At 53.8% G+C, this 20,638-nt stretch overlaps 9 protein-coding genes across 9 annotated transcripts; 4 read left to right on the top strand and 5 right to left on the bottom strand.

The window, feature by feature from the left end:
• Positions 1-595: 595 nt before the first annotated feature.
• Positions 596-1,351, bottom strand: C7974DRAFT_423887 (uncharacterized protein). The gene has a single exon (XM_046144406.1). It carries the CDS (start codon positions 1,204-1,206, stop codon positions 643-645), a length of 564 nt encoding a protein of 187 aa, XP_045998342.1. The 5' UTR covers positions 1,207-1,351; the 3' UTR covers positions 596-642.
• A 76-nt stretch (positions 1,352-1,427) lies between these two features.
• On the top strand, positions 1,428-1,731 carry C7974DRAFT_412557 (splicing factor 3B subunit 5/RDS3 complex subunit 10; the record flags this gene model as incomplete). The annotated part of the gene is made up of 2 exons (XM_046143659.1): positions 1,428-1,670; positions 1,720-1,731. The coding sequence occupies 2 exons, from the start codon at positions 1,428-1,430 to the stop codon at positions 1,729-1,731; spliced, it is 255 nt and encodes an 84-aa protein (XP_045998343.1).
• A 134-nt stretch (positions 1,732-1,865) lies between these two features.
• C7974DRAFT_174673 (ankyrin repeat protein-like protein) lies at positions 1,866-2,870 on the bottom strand. Its single transcript, XM_046136221.1, has 3 exons — positions 2,696-2,870; positions 2,448-2,646; positions 1,866-2,387 (listed from the first exon to the last, which is right to left on the bottom strand). Exons 1-3 carry the CDS (start codon positions 2,708-2,710, stop codon positions 2,050-2,052), a joined length of 552 nt encoding a protein of 183 aa, XP_045998344.1. The 5' UTR covers positions 2,711-2,870; the 3' UTR covers positions 1,866-2,049.
• Positions 2,871-2,929: 59 nt separating this feature from the next.
• C7974DRAFT_393034 (uncharacterized protein) lies at positions 2,930-3,627 on the top strand. Its single transcript, XM_046141738.1, has 3 exons — positions 2,930-3,037; positions 3,091-3,309; positions 3,366-3,627. The coding sequence occupies exons 1-3, from the start codon at positions 3,028-3,030 to the stop codon at positions 3,491-3,493; spliced, it is 357 nt and encodes a 118-aa protein (XP_045998345.1). The 5' UTR covers positions 2,930-3,027; the 3' UTR covers positions 3,494-3,627.
• Positions 3,628-7,100, bottom strand: C7974DRAFT_393038 (fungal-specific transcription factor domain-containing protein). Its single transcript, XM_046141739.1, has 4 exons — positions 6,852-7,100; positions 6,740-6,795; positions 6,495-6,530; positions 3,628-6,310 (listed from the first exon to the last, which is right to left on the bottom strand). The coding sequence occupies exons 1-4, from the start codon at positions 6,874-6,876 to the stop codon at positions 3,749-3,751; spliced, it is 2,679 nt and encodes an 892-aa protein (XP_045998346.1). The 5' UTR covers positions 6,877-7,100; the 3' UTR covers positions 3,628-3,748.
• A 247-nt stretch (positions 7,101-7,347) lies between these two features.
• On the top strand, positions 7,348-9,382 carry C7974DRAFT_174709 (CoA-transferase family III domain-containing protein). Its single transcript, XM_046136223.1, has 2 exons — positions 7,348-7,840; positions 7,890-9,382. Exons 1-2 carry the CDS (start codon positions 7,441-7,443, stop codon positions 9,215-9,217), a joined length of 1,728 nt encoding a protein of 575 aa, XP_045998347.1. The 5' UTR covers positions 7,348-7,440; the 3' UTR covers positions 9,218-9,382.
• Positions 9,383-9,643: 261 nt separating this feature from the next.
• Positions 9,644-12,000, bottom strand: C7974DRAFT_174724 (uncharacterized protein). The gene is made up of 2 exons (XM_046136225.1): positions 11,631-12,000; positions 9,644-11,576 (listed from the first exon to the last, which is right to left on the bottom strand). Exons 1-2 carry the CDS (start codon positions 11,742-11,744, stop codon positions 10,071-10,073), a joined length of 1,620 nt encoding a protein of 539 aa, XP_045998348.1. The 5' UTR covers positions 11,745-12,000; the 3' UTR covers positions 9,644-10,070.
• Positions 12,001-12,806: 806 nt separating this feature from the next.
• Positions 12,807-15,773, bottom strand: C7974DRAFT_174716 (protein-tyrosine phosphatase-like protein). Its single transcript, XM_046136224.1, has 3 exons — positions 15,561-15,773; positions 15,021-15,509; positions 12,807-14,964 (listed from the first exon to the last, which is right to left on the bottom strand). The coding sequence occupies exons 1-3, from the start codon at positions 15,582-15,584 to the stop codon at positions 13,027-13,029; spliced, it is 2,451 nt and encodes an 816-aa protein (XP_045998349.1). The 5' UTR covers positions 15,585-15,773; the 3' UTR covers positions 12,807-13,026.
• A 3,224-nt stretch (positions 15,774-18,997) lies between these two features.
• Positions 18,998-20,307, top strand: C7974DRAFT_393044 (uncharacterized protein). The gene is made up of 3 exons (XM_046141740.1): positions 18,998-19,233; positions 19,285-19,568; positions 19,801-20,307. The coding sequence occupies exons 1-3, from the start codon at positions 19,151-19,153 to the stop codon at positions 20,280-20,282; spliced, it is 849 nt and encodes a 282-aa protein (XP_045998350.1). The 5' UTR covers positions 18,998-19,150; the 3' UTR covers positions 20,283-20,307.
• The last annotated feature ends 331 nt before the right edge of the window (positions 20,308-20,638 follow it).

The following is a 20,638-nucleotide window of genomic DNA, read 5'->3' on the forward strand; positions in this document are numbered from 1 at the left end:
TCCCCAGGAGACGTGCGCGGTGGGGGGACTGGTGATGCGGAAATCGCGGCCACTGAACACCGCTTGGGGCGGCAGCCGCGTTCGTGGCGCCATCTCCATCGCTGCGTGACAGGATGAAGAGCTCCAATGTAGCAATGATGTGCCCTTGCATAGAGTGCCGTTGGGCGTCAAAGGTCGTACTTGGTTGTGATCATGGAAGTATGACGTTGTTGGCCATAGCTTCGAGCTACGGGGCATCCCGTCCTATTATCGAGCATTCAAGTCAGTCAACATGAACATGTAGTTTGCTGTTTGCAAGATCCGAAATGAGAATACAATAATTGCTCTATTGGGACGGGTTTTACTGTTAGAAATCCTCCTTGAAACTAAAACTGCCAGGCAATCGATCAATTATTGCCCAGAACTTGTGCCACTTGCACCTCCATATATCGAAGACCTGTGTGTCGTACCGTCTGAGACTTGGTTCAGCTCTTGAACAAGTAGTCTTCTGTACACCAGCGCACCCATGCCCCCAGGTACCTCCGATGCCTCCCAAGGCCCTGAGCTGCATGCGAACCGCCTGGTGTCCACGGCTCGTAGTCCCCCCCCCCCCCCCCCCCCCTTCACTCTGCCGCAAAAACGCACCGACCATCGCGGCAGACCTCAGCGCTTCCCCTTGAACTTCTCCATAACCCTCAACTCCGCCTGCCTCTCCAGCCTCAACCCCTCCAACTCCTTCTGCAACCTCTCGTTCTCCTTGACCACAACCTCTCGTCTTCGCATCCTGCTCCTCACGTCCTCAATCCTGCCCTCCATCTCGCCCCGCACCGCCCTCTCCAGCCCCCCTACATCCCCCGCCCCAAGCCCCCGCTCCTCCACGAACCCGCGCGCAAAATCATGCACCACGTGCGCGCTCGGCCCTATCCCTCCGGTGTGGTATCCATTGACGTGCGTCAGGAACAGGCCCGGTATGGGCGAGGAGTGGGTGCGCAGGTGCGAGGTGACGGGGATGGGCAGGTCGGCAGCGGAGATCATGGGCGGGTCTTCGGTCTTCCTTCTGGGTGACGGGTGAGGCGAGCCGTGGAGAATGGCGCGCATCAGGTCGTTTTCAAAGGCCTCGTTGTAGGGGACGGTGTGTGGCGAGTAGTCGATTACGGGGGATGTGGGAGATGAGGAGAGCCCGGGGGTCGGGAGTCTGGGGTGGGTGGACATGTCCGTGTCGGCCATTGTTGTGACTGCACGATAGAGCGCGGTAATGCGACAATGATGTGAGGGTTTGCTTCGTGTAGGAATCCGAGGGGCGTGGGTGGTGTAGGTTGCGACAAGAGGTTGCCCTGGTCGCGACGGTCTGGTCGCGTCCCTTATCGATAAGATGCGTGCCAGCCTTTCTCCGGCTCGACTTCAACCTGCACAACAACCACAACGGCAACACACACCGCATCAACATCATGGCCGACAAGCTCCGCGCACAGCAGCAGCTCGAAGCGCTCCAGGCGCGCTACATCGGCATCGGCTCCGCAGACACCACAAGACACGAATGGACGTCCAACATCGCACGCGACTCGCTCTCTTCGTACGTTGGCCACCCGCCGCTACTACAGTACATGAGCATCGGCCTAGGCCAGTCAAGGGAGAAGACAAGGGTGCAGCTGCTGGAGAGGATGGTCAGACCAGTTGGGCCCCCGCCAGAGGTGAGTGAATGAAAAGTGTGTTTCGAGGTGGTGGTTGACGGGGGGACAGACCCAGGAGTGAGGGTCGCGATGCACTTGGACGCAGCAGGCTTTTTGAGAAAGTGAAAAGAAGGACAATGATACCCACGCGGGCACGGCGATGCACCAGCGCGAGCGAAGGGGAGATTTTGACTACATGGGCGCCTGGCATCTGAGCATCAGCAGCGTACGCTAAGACATTCGAGCGACGTAATGGTTGCAACTAACCGCCGCAGACAACGCAGTAGTGCTTGGGAAGACAACTCTACGGGTCATGTATAACTATGCACACGCTCTAAAATTGCACGCTCGTCCACTGCGAAACATAGCCATACCGTCGTTCCCCCTTCACACCCACCGCTCAATCACTATCACTCGCGCTCCCCGTCGGCCCCCCATCATCCTCCACCACATCCCCGCCCATCATCATAGCCACCTCGCCCTTGCGCAGCACCTCCCTCAGCTGCGTATTCCGCGGGTCGACCAGCTCAAACGGCTTCAGCTTGGCCTTGTTGCGCTTGCGCGGATCGCAGCCGGCGTCGAGCAGGATCTCGACAATGGGCGTGCCGGCGGGCCACTCGGCTTTGGCCAGCGAGTTGGCGTAGCGCGCGGCCTTGTGCAGCGGCAGGTCGCCCTCGACGCGGTCCGTCAGCTCGATCTCGAGGCCCTCCTGGTCGAGCAGGATGTCGAGCACCTCGTCTGCGGCGGGTCAGTGACGCTCCATGGCAGCTGGCAACGGAGGGGGGAGGAGGGACGCACAGCTCCCGTACGTGGCGGCGACGTGCAGACACCCGTTCCCCACGCCGTCGCGTGCCTCGTTCAGCACCCGCGCGACGTGCTCAGCAGGCTGCTTGCCGTGTTTCGAGGCCGCTGAGGCGAGGTCGGCGATTGTTTCTTCCAGCAGATCCGTGTTGTTGCGGCGACACGCTTCGAGGATAAGCTCGCGGGGAGACGCGCCCTGTGTACTTCAGCAAGCATTCGCACGCCTCACTTTTGTCAAGTCTAACATCTTCGTCCGCCATGGTGACTGCAAGTGTTGTTGTTTAGCGGGGTACGCGGCGGCGATGGGTCGACTGCTGCAGCATGCACCGAGCAGGGGAGAAGCAGGCAGTGCTCAACGACAATCGAGGCAGAGTGCAGTGCTGAGGTTGAGTTCGCTCTTTGCTTGCGGTGAGACAACGCGCAATGTTTCAGACGCCCGCGTCCCCTCCGCCGCCCCGCGCTCCCCCTTCGGGCCTAGCCCAGGGTCCACTGTAACTTTCTCATAGCCGTCACACCACACCCACAGCCCGTGCCGACGACAAAGTGCTCAAAGTCAACACCTCGACGCCTGCCCGCAATGCTGCTCTGTAAGACCCCTTCGTACTGCTTCCATAGCAGCACCACTAACCAGGTTTCTTAGTCTGCCCAACCTGCAGCAACATGCTGCGCGTCAGCCGCGTCCCGCCGGGCGACCCGACCATCGAGCAGTACGTGGGCCAGAACCGCTTCGAGTGTCTGACGTGCCCGTACCACTTCGTCATCAACAAGCGCTATTACGAGCGCAAGTACCTCAAGAAGAAGGAGGTCGAGGACATCCTGGGTGGGAAGGGCGCGTGGGACAATGTCGATAAGACGGAAGGTATGTTTGGAGTATCTGCATGGGAGAGAAGAGCGTGAGATGCTAACGGTGCGCAGTGCAATGTCCGAACGAAAAGTGCCGCAACGATCAGGCGTACTGGTATCAGCTGCAGATCCGCAGTGCCGACGAGCCCATGACGGCCTTCTACAAGTGCACCAAGTGCGCGAAAGAGTGGCGCGAGTAGATCGTCTTCTCCGCCTCGAGGACTTGGCTTTGCATATACGGAGTTTAGGGAGCGACAATGTTGCACTTGCGTTGGAAATACCCCGGTTGTCTTACTTCTACAATACTAGACCTTCTTTGCTACCAGCTATGGTATTGAGTGTGTATTAGTTCCCTGATCCGTCGAGCTGACGATCTCCTGACGCTTCATCCGCCGGTCGTGCCCTCGTGTATCACCCAATAACGCTCCATCACAATCACGACCACGACCCAAAGGCTACTCTCTGTCCCCTGGCCTTTCGTGGCTGACTCCAAAAAGTGGCACCGGCGCTCCTTCCCCACCGCCACCGATCGCACCCAGTCCTACTGTATTCGTGATTCCCTCAGCGCCTGGTCGAGGACTTCCCATTGCCGGCGTGTTACTCGGCCACGCCCACAATGCATCGAAGTCAATGTGCTCGTCTAGCCCACTCTCCTCACTATGAAGACTCGGTACCCGTGTGTTATCCAGTGCACTCAGATCTAGCATGGTACTCAGACTAGGCGGTTTCGATGGCGAATTGACACCGGACGCACCGAGCATGTACGTATCAGAGCCGGCTGCGCTAGCAGGTGGGTCCTGGATCGGCGAGAGATGCACAGAGAAGTCCGTTTGGGGCGGCGAAAGCTGGTTGTGGTTCAAGTGTGGCAGCGAGTTTGCATGCGCGTGGTGGGGTGGTTGGAATGCCGGTGGAGTTGCATCAAGGGGTGCAGTCTGCATGCCAGGATAGATGTGGATAGGCACTTGATGCAGCCGGGCGGTTGTGCCCATGGGATCCGTGGAGCTTGTCAGGCTTGCACTAGGACCTTGGGTGTGTTGCTGGGTCGGCGCTGCAACGCCGTAGAGTTGCGACGAGATGCTAGGGAGATTCACATTATCGGATTGGCTCTGCTTTCGGTTCATGCGTTGCTGGGCCACGACGTCGCGGAAGGTGCTGAGAATGTAGACAAGGCGGCTGGCTTGTTGATCACTCTCAGCACAGTAGTTCATGACGCTGACAGCGTTGAGAATGCACGTATCGGCAGCATCCACTCGGTAGAGCCCAGCGAACTCATTGGCAAGTATCACGAGTGTTGCCGCAAAGAGGAAGTAGATCACTGCTGGGTTTCGTCGTGACAGGTAGCCTGCATCATACGCATTCTGCACGAGGAGAATGGTATGCGTTGAGGCGATGACGCACGCTTCGCTGAACTTCTCCATGCGCAGATATGGCCTCGGTCCTCTTATTCCAGGCTGTGACTGGTTGACATGTCGCTGCGTCTCTAGATTGAGAATGTACAGGAAGAACGGCCGTGTTAGTAGAATGATGGAGTGGCAGTAAAACAAGTTGACATGCAGAATCGCAACACCTTGACTTGGCGACGCGTTCGCTGCCTGTCTCCAATGTAGGATGGAAGGGAGTGCGCGTGGCCATGATTTGCAGATATCAGCGATTTCCTGTGCTAGACGTGTACTGATCTTGCGTTGCTGATAAACCTTCCGCAGGATGACACCAATCACGGAGCAGCTGCGCACAGCAGCCTCCAACGCGCAAGGACCGGTTTCTTCAAAGCCAGGCGTTTGGTTCATTGCAAATGACTGTTCGGGTGACGCCTCGGAGGGATGAAGGGTATCTCCCGAACAATCGTCTTCAGAGATGGCGGTAGGTCGGCCAAGCGAACAAGAAAGCAGGCGATCAATAACGAAAATCGATCTCCACAAGTTCTTTCGCTGTGTCTGCTCTTCTGGTGTGAAAATCACCATCGTCTCTTCTCTGTGTAGACCAAGTGCGTGTGCAGATCGAGCCGCCATGCCCAGCAGAGCGAAGGCGGTGTTTCGTTTGGACTTGGCAAGCATGTAAACAGACATGAGCAACAAAGCCTGCACAGACCAAAAGTCCTGGTCTTCTAGACCGTTCATAGGATCGTTCAGCGATTTGGCGTTCAAATAGAAAACCTCTGCTCGGTCAAGGTGTTCGCTACGAAGCTTGTCAATGATAAGCGCCTCGGGGCTGCCTGAGAGGGGGGTGGCCATCGTCAGCCCGATTGCGAACACCATGTTCAAAAGACACAGCCACGGAGGTTGTACTTGGAATGGATCTGAATAGCAGGCCTCCATGTCTTCCAGGAAGCGATCTCGTTCGAACACTTGGAGTAGCCCATGGGTGTTGATGAAGAAAGCGTCAGCAAGCACATGCGCAGTCTGCATATCGGGGAGCAGATGAGTGTGCCTGAAGCCGGAAGCAAGGGAATATTGTCCTTCGACTATCTTGTGCCGCCGAGGATCATTGGTGAAGGCTGATGCCCCAGCAACAGTCTCTACCATCATGCGCAAAAGTTGAAGAAACGACAAGGTTGCCGAGTCTCCTATGTAGAGGACTCGACCAGTAGGGTCTTGCAACATTCGGCTCTGACTGTAGATGATGGCCTCCTCTTCGGGGCCACTGCCAACAGTGGTTCCACGTGATCTTGCGGGTAGATGCTCGCCACTCGCGTTACTTGTTGGTAGCTGTTGAAATGCGCTGACTGCTTCGATACTTGGTCTGGCTCCAGGCGACTTTAAAGCTGTCTCATGCTTCAGGAGGTTCGAATGCGCCTCTTGGTTTTTTGCGGCCGGACGATTGGCAACCGAAGATTTTCGCCTGACTGGAGCCAGGGGCGAGGGGTGGTGGTTGCCATTGCTTGGTGTCTTTGAACTAGAGTTGTCGTCTGCATACGGGCTTTCGATTTCACCATCCTGAACTGCCCGCCTTTTGGTAGGTGGACCACTATCGGTAGGAGAGCCAGGTTCACGATCCGTGTATATGCAGCTAAAGCTTCGCTAACATCGTAAGCATTGACCTTGAAGATGCGAAACACGAATTGATGTACTGTGCCAAGATGCGGCAAGGTAGTGACACTCCAGGGCTGTCCCAAAGCTGTGGGTCGCTCCCAGAGCTGTGGGTCGCGTGGAGATGCCCAGAGTGAAGAAATGCAACGCGGCCTGCAATAAGAAAGATGAATACCTTTTCACATGTGTTACACGGACAAAGACCGTTGCACTTGTTGTTATGTTAGCTCAGGACCAGGACCCACTTCAGCAATGTTCGCGACGATAACCAGGACACAACTCAACAACAAGCCTGCTGCAGCAGAACCATTCGAGAAGCAAGGGCATCAATTCATAATCCAATGAATGAATCATAGTTCAATCAGTCGTAAGGCGAGCGTGACCGGGGTATATTCGCTGTGCAGGGGTGGAGCGACTCGCCTTCTGCTTCCTCCTCTTACAGCTCTCGCATGCCTGAGCCGTACGCTGTCGCTGCTCTGCAGACGGCCATATCAGTACTGATTGAGCAATTGTTCCGGAGACGCGCACTAACCAGGAGGTACCTTTGGGCGCGTCATGGTCCGCGGATATGGACATTACACGATCATCACGTGAAACGCTTGATACTGAGACGATGCTTCGGATGGGTGAAGTGAGTGTCGGATGAGGGACGACGAATTGAGTTGGGCAGTCAGATCGCACAGAATGGCCCGTAACGCACTTTCCCCTTCAGGAATGACGACTGAGGGGCGCTGCGACCCTGGCGGTGCTTGCTGCGTCCGGCGAATCGTCGATGCCAGAGACAAACGCAGGCAGGCGCCTTTGTGGTTGTGAACCACAACCTGGACGCCCGCGCTCTGTCCGTGCACGTGCCACAGCATTGCCGAGGCGACCCAAAGTCCGCCTCACCTACAGGGCGAGCCCAACCGGACGCTTGTGTGGCGGTTGCACGTAGGCTGCGGCTAGTATCCGAAATTGCTTGCCACGAGATGTTGATCTTGTCGCTAAGCAGGATTGTCGGAAAGCCCCCAACGGCTTCCCGCTGTTCAAATCCACTTCTAGTCCCTTTCCTCGACCTGTCCTAAGCATTTGTCTCCTGGACTTCACGTTTTGCGCCCGTCTTGTTTCAACTGGCTCACAATATGACACCTTATCTTGGATCTGACGGCAATGGAAGCAATGAAGCATCTCACCTCTACAGTCTGCTCAATGGCACGAAAGCAGCCCTCGAGCGATTGCTAGCAAGTGCAAAAGATAACCTTCCTAAAGAAGCACTGCCTCACATCTCAAGGATCCATTTCTCAACAGCAAACACAGGAAGCCCGTACTTTCCCAGTCCACTCAAGCAGACTGAAGCTATCACAGCACTTAAAGCTGTGGAGGCAGGCGTAGCTTCTGCGATAGCCGATCTCAAAGATGGTCCCACAACACGAAGCATCGACGTGGATTTAGAGAGGGCCACAGCATTCCTCTTCTCGACCTACCTGGCGACTGTTGGCGGCATGGACAAAGCGCACCCGAAGGTGAAGAAGCTCTTGAAAGGTGGGTCTTGTTCAGCAAGCTTCTAGACGTAGTCAGCTAATATGCTTAGACACGGATCTACTACAGGCGCAGTCAATTCAATACCGCAGACTATCAGCCAACCTGTACGAGACAAAGAATCCTGGCGAGTATTTCCATCTCCATGGCTCTCTGGAAGCTACCAAGGCACTGAACATGATTGGCCTGGAAGGACATCGTCCTGACCTTACCGACTATCATGAGTGCATTAAGATCATTGAAGATCATGTCAAGCAGTTTACGCTTGACGAGCTTGAGGAGATGAATGCACAGATCAAGCAAGCAGGTGTTACTTGCCTGAAGTGGGACGACTTCAAAGCAACAGAGCACGGACAGGTCCTTCTTCAGCAACCACCATGGAAGGTTGAGGCGCTGGAGAGTGAGACCCCTCCCACCCCGTTCCCTTTCGAGTCTTCGGCTGCACCGAAGCCCCAAATCCTCGCCGGAATCCGGGTGCTCGAGCTTTGCAGGATCATCGCAGGACCAGCCATGGGCCGTGGGCTGGCTGAGTACGGAGCTGAAGTCATCAAAGTTACAGCGCCTCATCTGTCAGATGTTCCCTTCTTTCAGGTCGACGCCAACATTGGTAAACATACCACAGACATGAACCTCAAGGAAAAGAAGGACCGCGAGGTCTTTGAGCAACTACTCCAATCCGCCGACGTTGTTCTCGATGGATACCGGCCTGGAAGCCTCAATCGTATGGGCTATGGGCCGGAGCAATTACAGCAACTCGCCAAGAAGCGGGGACGCGGATTTGTGTACGTCGCCGAGAACTGCTTTGGGCACGTTGGACCCTGGGCACACAGGCCTGGCTGGCAACAGATTGCAGATTGCGTGTCTGGTGTTGCCTGGGCTCAAGGCCACGCTATGGGTCTACAGGAGCCTGTTGTGCCACCTTTCCCCATGAGCGACTACGGAACAGGATGCATGGGCACAATTGCAGCACTTGTTGGACTCTACAGACGCGCGAAGTCTGGCGGCAGCTACATCGGCACTACCTCGCTCGTGCAATATGACATATATCTGCTCCAGCTTGGGCTGTACGATGATGAGATGATGGCGGAGCTGCGGAAGGAGCACGATGCTGAGTTCTTTGGACTGCGACACAACGACTCAGTTGACGAGGTTGGAAAGCGGGCTCTGAAGACGATGAGAAGGACACACCCCGAACTATTCGAGCCACGGCACATGCAAGCATGCTTCAGCAAAGGATTCGACGCGGAGGTGAAGACTATCAAGCCCGTTGTGGACATCGAGGGGTATTGGAACGGCTTCTTGCGCAGCTCACGACCAAACGGCTACGACAAGCCTACATGGGACGACTGGGAGGTTGACGAGGATATGCTGAAGCCATGAGCATCATCGCTCTCGCTACCCTAGCATACTTTGCATATTGTATATATTACGACAACATGAACCCATAGCGTTCCCTTGATCATGATCATTCGCTTTGCGTGCATTTGTCTAGCATCAACAACCCTCGGCCCGTTGGGATGTGGTCTCGTTGATACGAGGCAAACGCCCCACATTCCCCACAGTCTGGAACTGGATCCACATTCACGTAGAGTGCATCTTCCGATGCTCTGCTGATACAGTCTGGTTTATAAGATTCGAAACGCTTACAAGCGGTTCTCGCCTACAGCGCGGCAACTTCGGTAGGACAACCTTCCTCCAAGCATCTGCACCTCTCTAAGGCATTTCCGTAGGACACGTGTAGCGGGGCACGTAGTGTTACGTTACACTATGTGCTGACGGACAGACCATAGCGTGAGTTCCATTCTGCTGGAATATTGGTTGCTGGGAAGATGGTCAGGCTGCAGCTCTGGTAGGATGGAGTGCCGTTCCGCGGCGTGTATCGCTTGCTGCGCTCGAGGCGAGTAGGTACTGTAGCGTCTTTCCACTACCGGCGCTAGCGGATAAGGCACGGCTGCGGCTGTCGCCAAAGTACAAAGTAGATTGCTTGCTCCGGGTCCCGAAGGTGCTGCCGTCTGCCGGGTGAGTAGTGCGCCGAGAGACAGAAGTTCCTGTGTATGTATTCTTGTTGAGTGACTGCAAGTTCTGAACGTTTCTTGAAAGAGTTCATTGTTGGAAGTAGTTCCGCTACGAGAGGTGCATGTGAATGAACGCCAATTTGTCCATTCTAAACCAGCCATGCCCATCTATAGTCTATACCCAGGGTATAAAAACGCCGAAAAACAGAGTGAAACCGCTACCATGAGTGCATGCCACTCATGTCGTACACAGGGGCGCCGAACTCATCGAAACCAATAACGCCATAGTCCATGGGGGAAACAACACCGTTTTGAGCTGCAGCTGGCACGTTACTGACTACTGGGTAGTAAGATGCGGAGGTGGGCAACGAGGGGTTAAACGTATCGATGGGGTTGCCGTAGTAAGCGCCAAAAGGATCGAAATCGAAATCCGGAACCGTAGTCGCAACAGGCATCATCGTGGAGGCAGGGATAGGCTGCGCCTGCATTTGTTGCATGGGGTGAGGTCGGCCATAGTTCGGTGGGCCAGACATGATATTGGATGGCCCTGCAAGCGTGACCTCCATGCTGGCAAGAGCGTTCAAGGCTGTTGGTGCACTGAATTGGAAATCGTCTTCAGGCAGGGACGACTGCAATACTCGATCGGCGCGCCACTGAGCCATCGTCAGACCAGATTTGAAATGACCGGCGATGTGCGTGGCTCTCGCATCCCAAGTACGGAGCTCTTCATGACAGAATCCACAGGTCCAGCTTTTGTTGTCGATCATCCCAGGGCCATCCCTGCGCCATGTATCGCGTACCAATTCCGACAAAGGCTGATCACACTTATGAAAGTTTCTCGCATGCTGTTGGAGGTGGTCGGGTCTGCCGAACGTTCGCTCTTGTTCAGGCTTGCACAAGCAGTCTCCAATACGGTGGAAGAAGCGGAAATGGTCTTCGTTTGGATTTTTAAGCTCGCAGAAAGCACAAATCGATTCCGAGGATATTGAAAGTTGAATCCTTGGGCCGTGGGCTAGGCAAGTCCATTGGTGTTTGGGATGATGCTGTGTTTCTTCGTGGCGGCGCCATGACTTCGCTGTCAAAGAAACCCCACAGAAAGTGCACTGCCAGGCTTCGCCTTCGCCAGACGAGTGCTCAGATATTGAGGCGGACGGCGAAAGTCGTGGCGGAGACAGAAATCCCTCAATTGGCGAGGCACCGTTACTGCGACTGTAATCTTTCTTCTTGCCCTTCCTGGATCCTTGATGTGAGATCTGAGCATGGTTATTGCCGAGTCTCTCTGTGTCGTCTTCTTGCGTCTTAAGTTGTCTTTGTCGGATATTGGTAAACCAAGTTGTTACTTGCTTAATAGTGATACTGCATGCCTCTGCTAATGCCTGCTTCGTCTCGGCACTTGGATATGGGTGGTGGCGATTGGTATCGAGCCAAGCAGTGAGGCGTCTAACAGCTTGCGAAGGAAGCTTGCTGGCGGACTTCCTTGCGTGCGAACGTCGGACTTCGGAGGGCGATGCGGGCGACACGGGATCCGGTGAAGAAGGATTGGAAACAGTCGTGCAAACCCGAAGTCGCGGCGTGCTAGGCGCAAAAGTGCACTCCTCCTTTTTGATCAAGATGTCATCTCCGGTGTTCAAATTCGAAAGCCTGCTAATTCCGAGACCAACGGATCGTGATTGTGGTTGTGACATTGCTACACTGCCTCTAGGTGTGACATCACGTGCGTCAAGCTGGCAGTCGTATGTTAGTAACTCCAACAACAAGCTTGAACGGCTCAAACCCACGATAGAACCAAGCTTCGCATCCTCATGGATCCCCGATCCATATCCAGAGTCGATGGACCAAGTGCTCAAATTCCGACCCGTCTTCTTGGAAGGAATACTGTTCGGCGACAGCATCGTGGTTGATTATGGCCGAGATCGTTGTAACGTTTATTGGTACTGCAATGGTGAAGCCTGTCGAGTGCTGGATAACACAATGAAGCGCATCTTCGACGGCACTGCCCATAGTTACATATCTATCGATTGTGTCTGCTATGCGCCGCAACACGCCCCACTGGAAACAGTGGATGGTGTGGCTGTTCCCGCCAGAACTGTGAGTGCCCATGTCAAATGCTGTGGCTGGAGTCAGTCATTGGTCCATAGCTGCAAAGAAGCGGTCAAATGGTGCTGCAGTTCCTGGACTGCGCCTCAGGCCAGCTCCATGCGTAATGGGCGCGACATCGTGGGGTCCAAAACCTTTCCCGGCATGGCACGCTTGTGGCTGGCTCCTAGCGAATCGACAGCGGTGAGCATGGCTGTGCACATTGCGGCGCATTGGTCATGCGTTCTGGCGGTGTTTGCATGAACATTGCGGACCGCAAGTGCGTAGCTACATGTGTTCTGGAACTAAAAGTCGTTCTAATGTCGACGTCATGCTCCTTGGTAGACAAGTTCAACGACGTCGAGAGCGCCGCATCGCGCGCGGCTGTCGCATTGAGACGTCATGGGCAGACAACGCTGAGTGAATGGGTTGAACCGTACACCAAGAAGTGAAAAAGCTACTAGGATCGTATATGAGCGCGATGAAAACAAATAAGAGAAGAGCGCAAAGCGACTGAACTGATTACAGGTGCCAGATCTGACAGCTCCAGGACCGCCGGGAGCGGGGCTCACAATCTCACAACGAAAGCGCCAAGAAAAACAACCAGGCCCCCCACACCGACATTCTGTCGAAGCTGCGAATGGGAGAGAATTTGGCATTGCAATGAAGAGCCTGGATGGTAGGTGTATGCGAGCATAATTGACGAAGGTGTATGCTTCTAGCCTACAATCTACTTGTCGCTGTGTTTGAAAAATGATGCAATGCAAGCTGGAGGAGAACTTTTGTCTGATTGGATCTTGAAGTAAAGCTCAATGTAATAAACAGAAAACAGTTGGACTGCTTGCGGCGTAAGGGTATGGCAACATCCCTTCAGGCATGCGCCACACAGGCTGAGCGACTAAGCTTGATCTGTGACATGCCTCTTGAACGATGCAGAGTTGCGACAATCAAAAATGAAAGCAAGATCCAAGTATCAAATGAATTGTAGATCGTGACAGTCTTCAGCGTCGTGGGTATCATTTCATCGTAGTTCGAATCATTGAGCAGGCTCACGCCTACTGTTTCGATGTATCTCTATAATTGATCAAGGGTCTTGCATCATTGCATCTCAACCTCCACATCTCCTCTCGTTTCCTTGCCTCTGCTTCTACTCCTCTGCCTATCGTTCTGCGCACTCGTATCGGTACTGAGCCTTGGCGATGGTCTGTTTGATTCCATGCTGGGTCGGGGACTGAGGCCGCCAATTCCCAATCTCCCCATTCCTGCGACAAGACCTTGCTTCAAGTCTTGACCCAGTGCCGCTGCAGCGTCGAACGGTGTTGGCGAAGCAGCAGATACGCTACTTGAGCGCTCTTCAACCGCATGCGTGGGTGGTAGATCAGCGGTCGTGCCTGCACCTGTCGCGCCCTCTGCCGTCTCCGTGCCAGTCACAATTGGTTCATTGCGTAGTGGTGTGTTCGTCCCGCTCCGGCCGTTTGATACATTGCTGGTCTGGGGTGTGAGACTCGGCGGTAGTTGAGGGCCGTAGAGATTCATCTCGTCATCTGTACGCCCAAAACATTCAGCCCACCATCTGGCCTCACCTTTGCGAGGGAAGATCATGCGTTCTTTTCCTCGCACGGAGTCGTCGACCACAGGATCATACTTTGGGTTTAGGAATTCCTGCTTTCGACAAAGGAAATAATCCCATACACTCCTCGTTCGCTCCTTCGCCTTGGCCTCCATGCGTTCCTTCTCGTTGTCGAACAAGAAAGTGCCATATTGGCACGAGTAAAGGTGATATAGTAGCCGTCGTAGAAAGCGTTCACTGAACTCAAACCGTGTCGGATGTTGGTACTGAAGTTGGTATACACAGTCCAGAAATTGGTGGAAGACTGGCGACAACTCATTGACCTTCGTAACGCGATGCTCCTCAGCAGCACCAATCTTGCTTGAAGGCTTAGCGGCCGTGGCGTCTGATACACCCCCCACGTTCTCTGTACTATTAGTTTCTGGCAATTGATTCAACGACTCATTCGACTCGTTTTGCCGGTTGAAGAAGCCTTTTGCTCCACGAAGCGCGTTCTCGAACGCATTACCGCCACCTTGGCCGTCGGTCTTGCGTTCTATACGTTCGTTTTCGATTGAAAACCATTTCTCATGGCTCAGAAAGCCGGTGCGGTGTCTGAACATATGGCCATACGATAGCCAGTCTTTCTCTACAAGTACAATGAAGCCTTCCATTGTTCGATAGTAGGGGTCGAGCAGGATCTGGCTGAGAGCACTAAGCTGGCTTGTTCGATCCCATCCATCTGAACAATGAATCAGAGCGTGAGAATGCATGATACCTACTCTGCGAGCTATGAGTGCTACGCCATCGAGGATGTTTGCAGTGTGTTTTACCCAACCACTTTTGGCCAGTAACTGCTGATTAGGTGGGAATGATGTTAGGTCTGACTCCTTCAGTGCATCGATGACTGTGTTCAACGACTTCCGCATAACGTGGATGTTGTCAATGCCGAGGTATGCTTTCTCGGCTCCTGGATAGTGGTCCATCTTCTCTGATCCTAACCCTACAGCCTGCATAGCGTATGCGTTCACAGTTGGCCTAGCATCAACGATCAGATTGCGCTGCTGCGCACCATATACTTTCGGGCCGTTTTCGTCAGACTCGGCGGAGCCACTCAGGTCGTCTGCCAGTGTTCTTCCGGTATTCACGGCCTCAGCATCTCCGATACCAACGAAGGAGCTGTCGGCACTAGATCCATTCTCGATGGTCAGGTCGGCAGTGGACCGAGCAAGATCTGGAGTCGGCGCAGGGTTCCACCCACGGTTCGTTGCCCATATCGCTGCCACAAGTCTCTCGTCTTGAGGGTTACGATTCCCTGTGATGCCGGGTGTAGGCTGTGAGCTTCGTGTTATAGAGCAGTTGTTGAGTGGATGGCGGTAGACAAGTGCAGGTATGCGCTGTCTCGATCGGTATGCGCCAGCGTATCGGAGAACACTGTCCGATACTTTCGAGGGCACTGCAATGAGTGCAGGGTACGTCTTTGAATACTGTGCTCTCCGTTAGCATGCTGTGCACCCATGGCATCGCCACTGTATGGGCTTACCTTGTATTCGGCGTTGATCTCAGATATCCGCCAGCCCTTTTCCGAATCTTTGGGACTTATACCCAACCGCTTGAACTCTCGACTCGCATCGTATATGTCCCAGCTGTTGAACTGATCCTCCGGGGGCTTCGGTTGATAGCTGAATGCTAGAAGTTTATCGAGCCGACCGATCTTGCATGATAATGCGCGGATACTGTCATATACGTCGCGAGCTTTCTTCTCGTCGGGGAAAAAGAACGCAAAGAAGGTAAAATCGCGACAGCGTATACGGATCGACGGCTGCTGTCGCATGACCGGTGGGCATGATTTCAGGCAGCAGTAGTTGACCATCGGATATGTGATCCATACTTCTTTCTGCCGCGGAGGCTTTGCATCTGGCGGAGCGTCTGCAGGCTTGCTCGGAAGGTAGCTGAAGACGAGGTGGTGGGGCATCAGGTGGAGGGTGCCGTCAAAGCGTACGCCTCTGCGCAAGAGGTAGACATCTTCTACCTGGGTATCGTTGGCCATGTGCACTCGCTACTTCCAGATCTCTTCACTCACTTTGCTAACGCGTATCCTTTCCATGGCTCACAAGCTCGCGTGTCTCGGGCGTCTCAGCGACTGCCTGAAAGGTGGGGGTCAAAGCAGGCCTTGAGAGGTCTGAGAGTCCGACTTTGAAGTTATTATGTTATTACTGGTATGCAGAGCAACAGAGTCGAGTGCGCAAGGGTCCTCAGCGAGTAAATGTGAAAGCCGGCATGTTTGGGATTGTGGGGGAGCTTCTGCATGTGCCCGGCGTTCATGCGGAAGAATGGCTTGGCATCAACAATAACGTCACAAGATTTCGCTCTGTCAGGAGGTCCCCCCCGTATTGCCTGGTGTCGATGTCGACAATACGCATGGCCATGGAATAATTCATAAGCAGGTAATTATCACTGTGCAGAGATTGCAAGGTATGCAACAGACAAGCCAATAGTAGATATCCTATATGCTATAGAGGCGCTTACCTACTGTCATGAGGGACATTTCTGAAATTTGATGATGGTTGCTGGTAAGCATATAGATAGATTTACGCTTTGAGTTAGACTGCGAGACTCGTTTTTATACCGAAAGAACCCAACCATCTCCACCATAAGTAATACTACACGTTAGTTGGAGCTCGCACAGCGTTTACGCTGGGGGAGGAGGGGGAGGCACGTCGCTAGGCGGAGGTGGAGGAGGGATGTCGGCTGGGGGAGGCGGGGGAGGCGCTGAGCCCGAGGGTGGCGGAGGTGGAGGAGGCGGGCTTCCTGCTGTTCCGTAGTTCTGGAATAGAGGGGCCAAGCCAGGAGGAGGGCCGGCAGCAGCGGCAGGGGCGCCGTAGCCAGGAGCACCATAGCCAGGAGCACCGTAACCTGCCGCCGCAGCGTTCGGGTCGTAACCAGCTCCGTAGTTTCCATAGCCATACGAAGCAGCAGCGCCGGGTGCAGCAGAAGCCCATGGTGCAGCGCCGCCGTTACCGTAGCCGCCGCTTTGATCGTAAGAACCACCAGCACCAGCGCCACCACCTCCAGCCCAGGGTGGGGGAGCGGCAGAGTTGCTCTCGCCACGATCGTCACGGCCGTCACTGCGCGCCCATGGTGCGGAACCACCAGTCGGGCCACGTTCCCACGGCTTGAGATTGCCGGCCCCGCCAGCTCCGTAGGCATCACCACCGGCACCACCCCCATTGTATTCGATAGCGCCACGGGGCTGACCGCCGCCACCCATTTCTGACAAGAAGGCATCCAGTTCGTTCTCGGGAGCGCCTCCAATGCGGGCTTGAGGAGGACGATCGCCGAAACGGTTGTCGTTGCGCCACGGCTGTCCGACCTTGCGATCGGGGCAATCACGGGCCATATGACCTGCTTGACCACAGACACGGCAGATGATACTTGCCGTGAAGTTCTGTTTCTGAGGGCAGTCGTACTTACGGTGACCGATTTCACCGCAGTTCTGGCAGGCTTGGTTCTCGTCGTCGCGAAGAGTACCGTTGAGAGCAGCAAGTTCGCGGAGTTGGTTGCGCTTAAGTTCGTTCTGGCCTTCGGGGATGGAAGCAGCCTGCATGTTGTTAGGTTGGACTGTCCGAGAAAATCTCTGGGCTTGACTTACAGTCTCGATGACGTTGTGAATGAGCTTCTTGGCCTTGTTAACCTTCTCCTCAGTATCGGCCATAATCAAGCAGTGCAGATCCTCCTCCTGATTGCTGGTGTGAGCTGCGTCAGATCGTCCTTTACCCTCCTTGACGGAGCCCTTGCCACGAATCGCAATCTTTGCGCCGGACTCAGACTCCATCTTCTTGAGGGTGTTTCCACGAGGTCCAATAAGTAATCCAACTGTTAGTGCAAAAAGCTGTGGTTAGTGTATGATCAAAAATAGTGTGAGCAAGCGGTTGGAGGGGTTAGTGACGGAGCTGTACTGCAGGCTTCGCCAGATGCGCATAAGCACCGAGCAGTCTGAGCACGCTGGTCAAGACAAAGGCTAGGGTGGTAGGGGACTGAAAAAGGAAAGTTAGAGGGGTTAGTTTCGTACTGAAGTTAATCTCCGGATAGTCATTGACTGGAACATAGACCTTCTCCTGTGTCTTAGTGGGCCTCCTGTAGTCGGCAGGCGGATGGTAGTTAGGAAGCGTCTTCATCGCCTTCTCGACAAGTTTGTGGCGTTCGTCTTCGAGGCGCTTGCGGTAACGAAATTCGCGCGTGTTGACACGGCGACCGAAGTTGTCGTACTGAGGAGGCGGCGATGGAGACCTGGTGCGATTAGTGTGGGAATTATGGGATGTCGCAAACCTAGATACGTACCTGTCGCCGTCTGCTGGCACCACATCGTTGATCTTTAGCTTCTGCGTAATCTCCTCAATGCGCAAATGCAGAGTGTAGGCGTCAAGCTGCTCTGAAGTCATGGCCGAGTAGATGGCTGTGGGCAAGCCCATCAAACCAGCAGCCTTGTTCTCGCTGGCATCTCCCCATCGATTGCGCTTCTTGCGTTGTCTAGGGCCGTCGGGGGCTGTGAGAAGATCGTAAGCATATGTTCGTGGGTTAGTTGTCATATTGAACTTACCTCGCTCTGGGCTACGCCCACGCTTCAGCTCAGACAAACCCTCGGCAGGCGCAGAAGGGTTATAGCCTCCAGTCTCATCGTCGCCTCCGAACCGTCGGCGATTTCCGAGCGGAATATTGTTCGAGCCGGTGATGCCCTGGTTGCGCCACGACATATTTGCTGGGAAATATTTGGTGGTGGTGGTGTCGCGACAGCGTTGCGGCAGCGGCAAAAGTAAACTTGCCATTCCAGCTCCGCTCTAGATCAAAAGCGGCAGTCACGTGCTTTGATGCCTGATACAGCTGACAATGCACACCTCAGCCAAGTCGTCGTTCGATCGTGTCACATAGGTAGCTAAAGTAATATGTATCTCTTAAGTCCTTGTTCATTTATTGGTTCTGACAGCGATGCTGGCTGCATGGTCCCACAGCTGGCGAAATCTCCGGGAACGACGATGGCCATGATACATTGATGCAAATTGTGCTCAACACCTGTGCCGAGCTTCTTGTAGAGCCTACTTATCAACAGAACATCCCCCACGTAGGAGCGATGGCGGCCTCCGTCGTACAGTCATGGATTAACTAGCTCAGTGGAGAGTGTTTTGATCGAGCGTTGCCGCCTATTTCAAAGACCCTTGGGTCTCTCGCGATGTCAAGGCTATATTGTAAAGGTATGGACGCACCCTCAGCGTCCCGAATGGAATGGTGCTTGGCTCTCACGTTGCAGAATAAACGGCGAACTGAGAGATTAAGTCAAGTACACCACACGACAGTAAGGTAGGGAAAATACTAAAATACTCTATATAATACTTTTTTACCTACAATACAGGTAACGTTTAACTAAATTCTAACTTTAGGTAATATAATAGCTACAAGTTAAGTATTCTGTAAAGTTAGTAAGCTTAAGGTCTTATCCGCCTTTTTTTCTGAAACTTGAGAGCTTGGAAAGCACGCTGTGAGCTTATGATTTCTAATCAGGATCCAAGCTCGTCATGGAAGCGCAGTTTACCCCACTTCATCGCAGTACAAATCTCACTGAGACCCTGAGGATTGTTAACAACTGCATCAAACCTATCAACATCGTAACCTGCCATCATGTCGCAAGAATCAGACATCGTCCTCTACACAACACAGACACCTAACGGCATCAAAATTTCGATCACACTAGAAGAGCTTGGGTAGGTAACGTCTTGTACTGTTTACGGGCTCAGGAGAATTAATCATCTTAGTCTACCCTACAAGGTCGAGAAGGTTGACATCCAGAAAAACATCCAGAAGGAGGACTGGTTTTTATCTATAAATCCTAATGGCCGTATTCCAGCATTGACCGACAAGTTCAGTGATGGCCAGACAATCAACTTGTTCGAATCTGGAAGCATCATGCTGTACCTGGTTGAGCGCTATGACACCGAGTACAAGATTTCCCATCCGAAGGGTAGCCGAGAGTGGTATGAGATGAACAACTGGCTATTTTTCCAGAATGCGGGTGTGGGACCTATGCAGGGTCAAGCCAGTAAGTACATCTATTTGTCTGACATGATCTTCAAATGGCCTCGCCATAAGAATTGTGTGAAAGGATTTCAATGGGCTGAAACTCCCAATACCTATCCGGGTATATCGCTTCAATCTGTTCCTCGCACACGTCTAGTAGAGGTGGACAAAAGATATCATCAGTGCGATGTCGATTTCCTCTCCGCGATTTTGAAGCCGTGTCTACTCGAGATACAAGGCTGACCGAGACCCAGACCATTTCAGCCGCTATGCTCCCGAGCATATCGAGTATGGAGTCAATCGATACGTGAATGAGACGCGCCGCTTATACTCTGTGCTCGACAAGCACCTTGCATCCGACAAGCGACCATACCTCACGGGCAACAAGTGCACTATCGCTGGTAGGTTTCTTTATCCTTGTCTATCCATGACTCCTTTGCACAACTCTACATCCACCAGGTCCTACTACTGCTTCGCCACATCTTCGCGTTCATTCATACTAATAGCCAGCAAGATATTGCCCATTGGGGTTGGGTCGCAGCGGCGGGCTGGGCGGGTGTTGAGATCGATAACTTTCCCAACCTCAAAGCATGGGAGGAGCGCATGGCCGAGCGATCCGGCGTCGAGAAGGGGCGCCATGTACCCGATCCGCACAAGATCAAAGAGCTGCTTAAGGACAAGGCCAAGATGGAAAAGCAGGCCGCAGAGGCTCGCGAGTGGGTGCAGGCTGGCATGAAGGCTGATGCCGAGAAGTCCGGCAAGTAAGTGCACCGTTTCTGGACCTGATAGTCTTGGTAGGCAATGGGGCCGGTGCTGAATCGCAACCATGATTCCGATCTCCGTAGAGGCAGACATTCACGAGAGCGCTGATAGGGTAGTGTCTTGGGATGTCTGTGCAAGGGTTGCCGAGCTCACGGTGGTCGGACAAGCCGGCTTGATGAGTGAAACGTCCTCGCTGACCAAATGCAACAACAGATTATAGAATTTTTTGAACCCGCATTCGATTCGATGAACGTTGAGCGGAACTTCGCGCGTCAAACTCTATTTCATGTTCAATGTGATCTGTAACCCTGGTCCACTTTCGCAGGAGCA

The sequence above is a fragment of the Boeremia exigua genome (genome assembly GCF_020726555.1).
Source record: "Boeremia exigua strain MPI-SDFR-AT-0100 chromosome Unknown C7974scaffold_5, whole genome shotgun sequence".
In the NCBI taxonomy this organism is placed as follows: domain Eukaryota; kingdom Fungi; phylum Ascomycota; class Dothideomycetes; order Pleosporales; family Didymellaceae; genus Boeremia; species Boeremia exigua.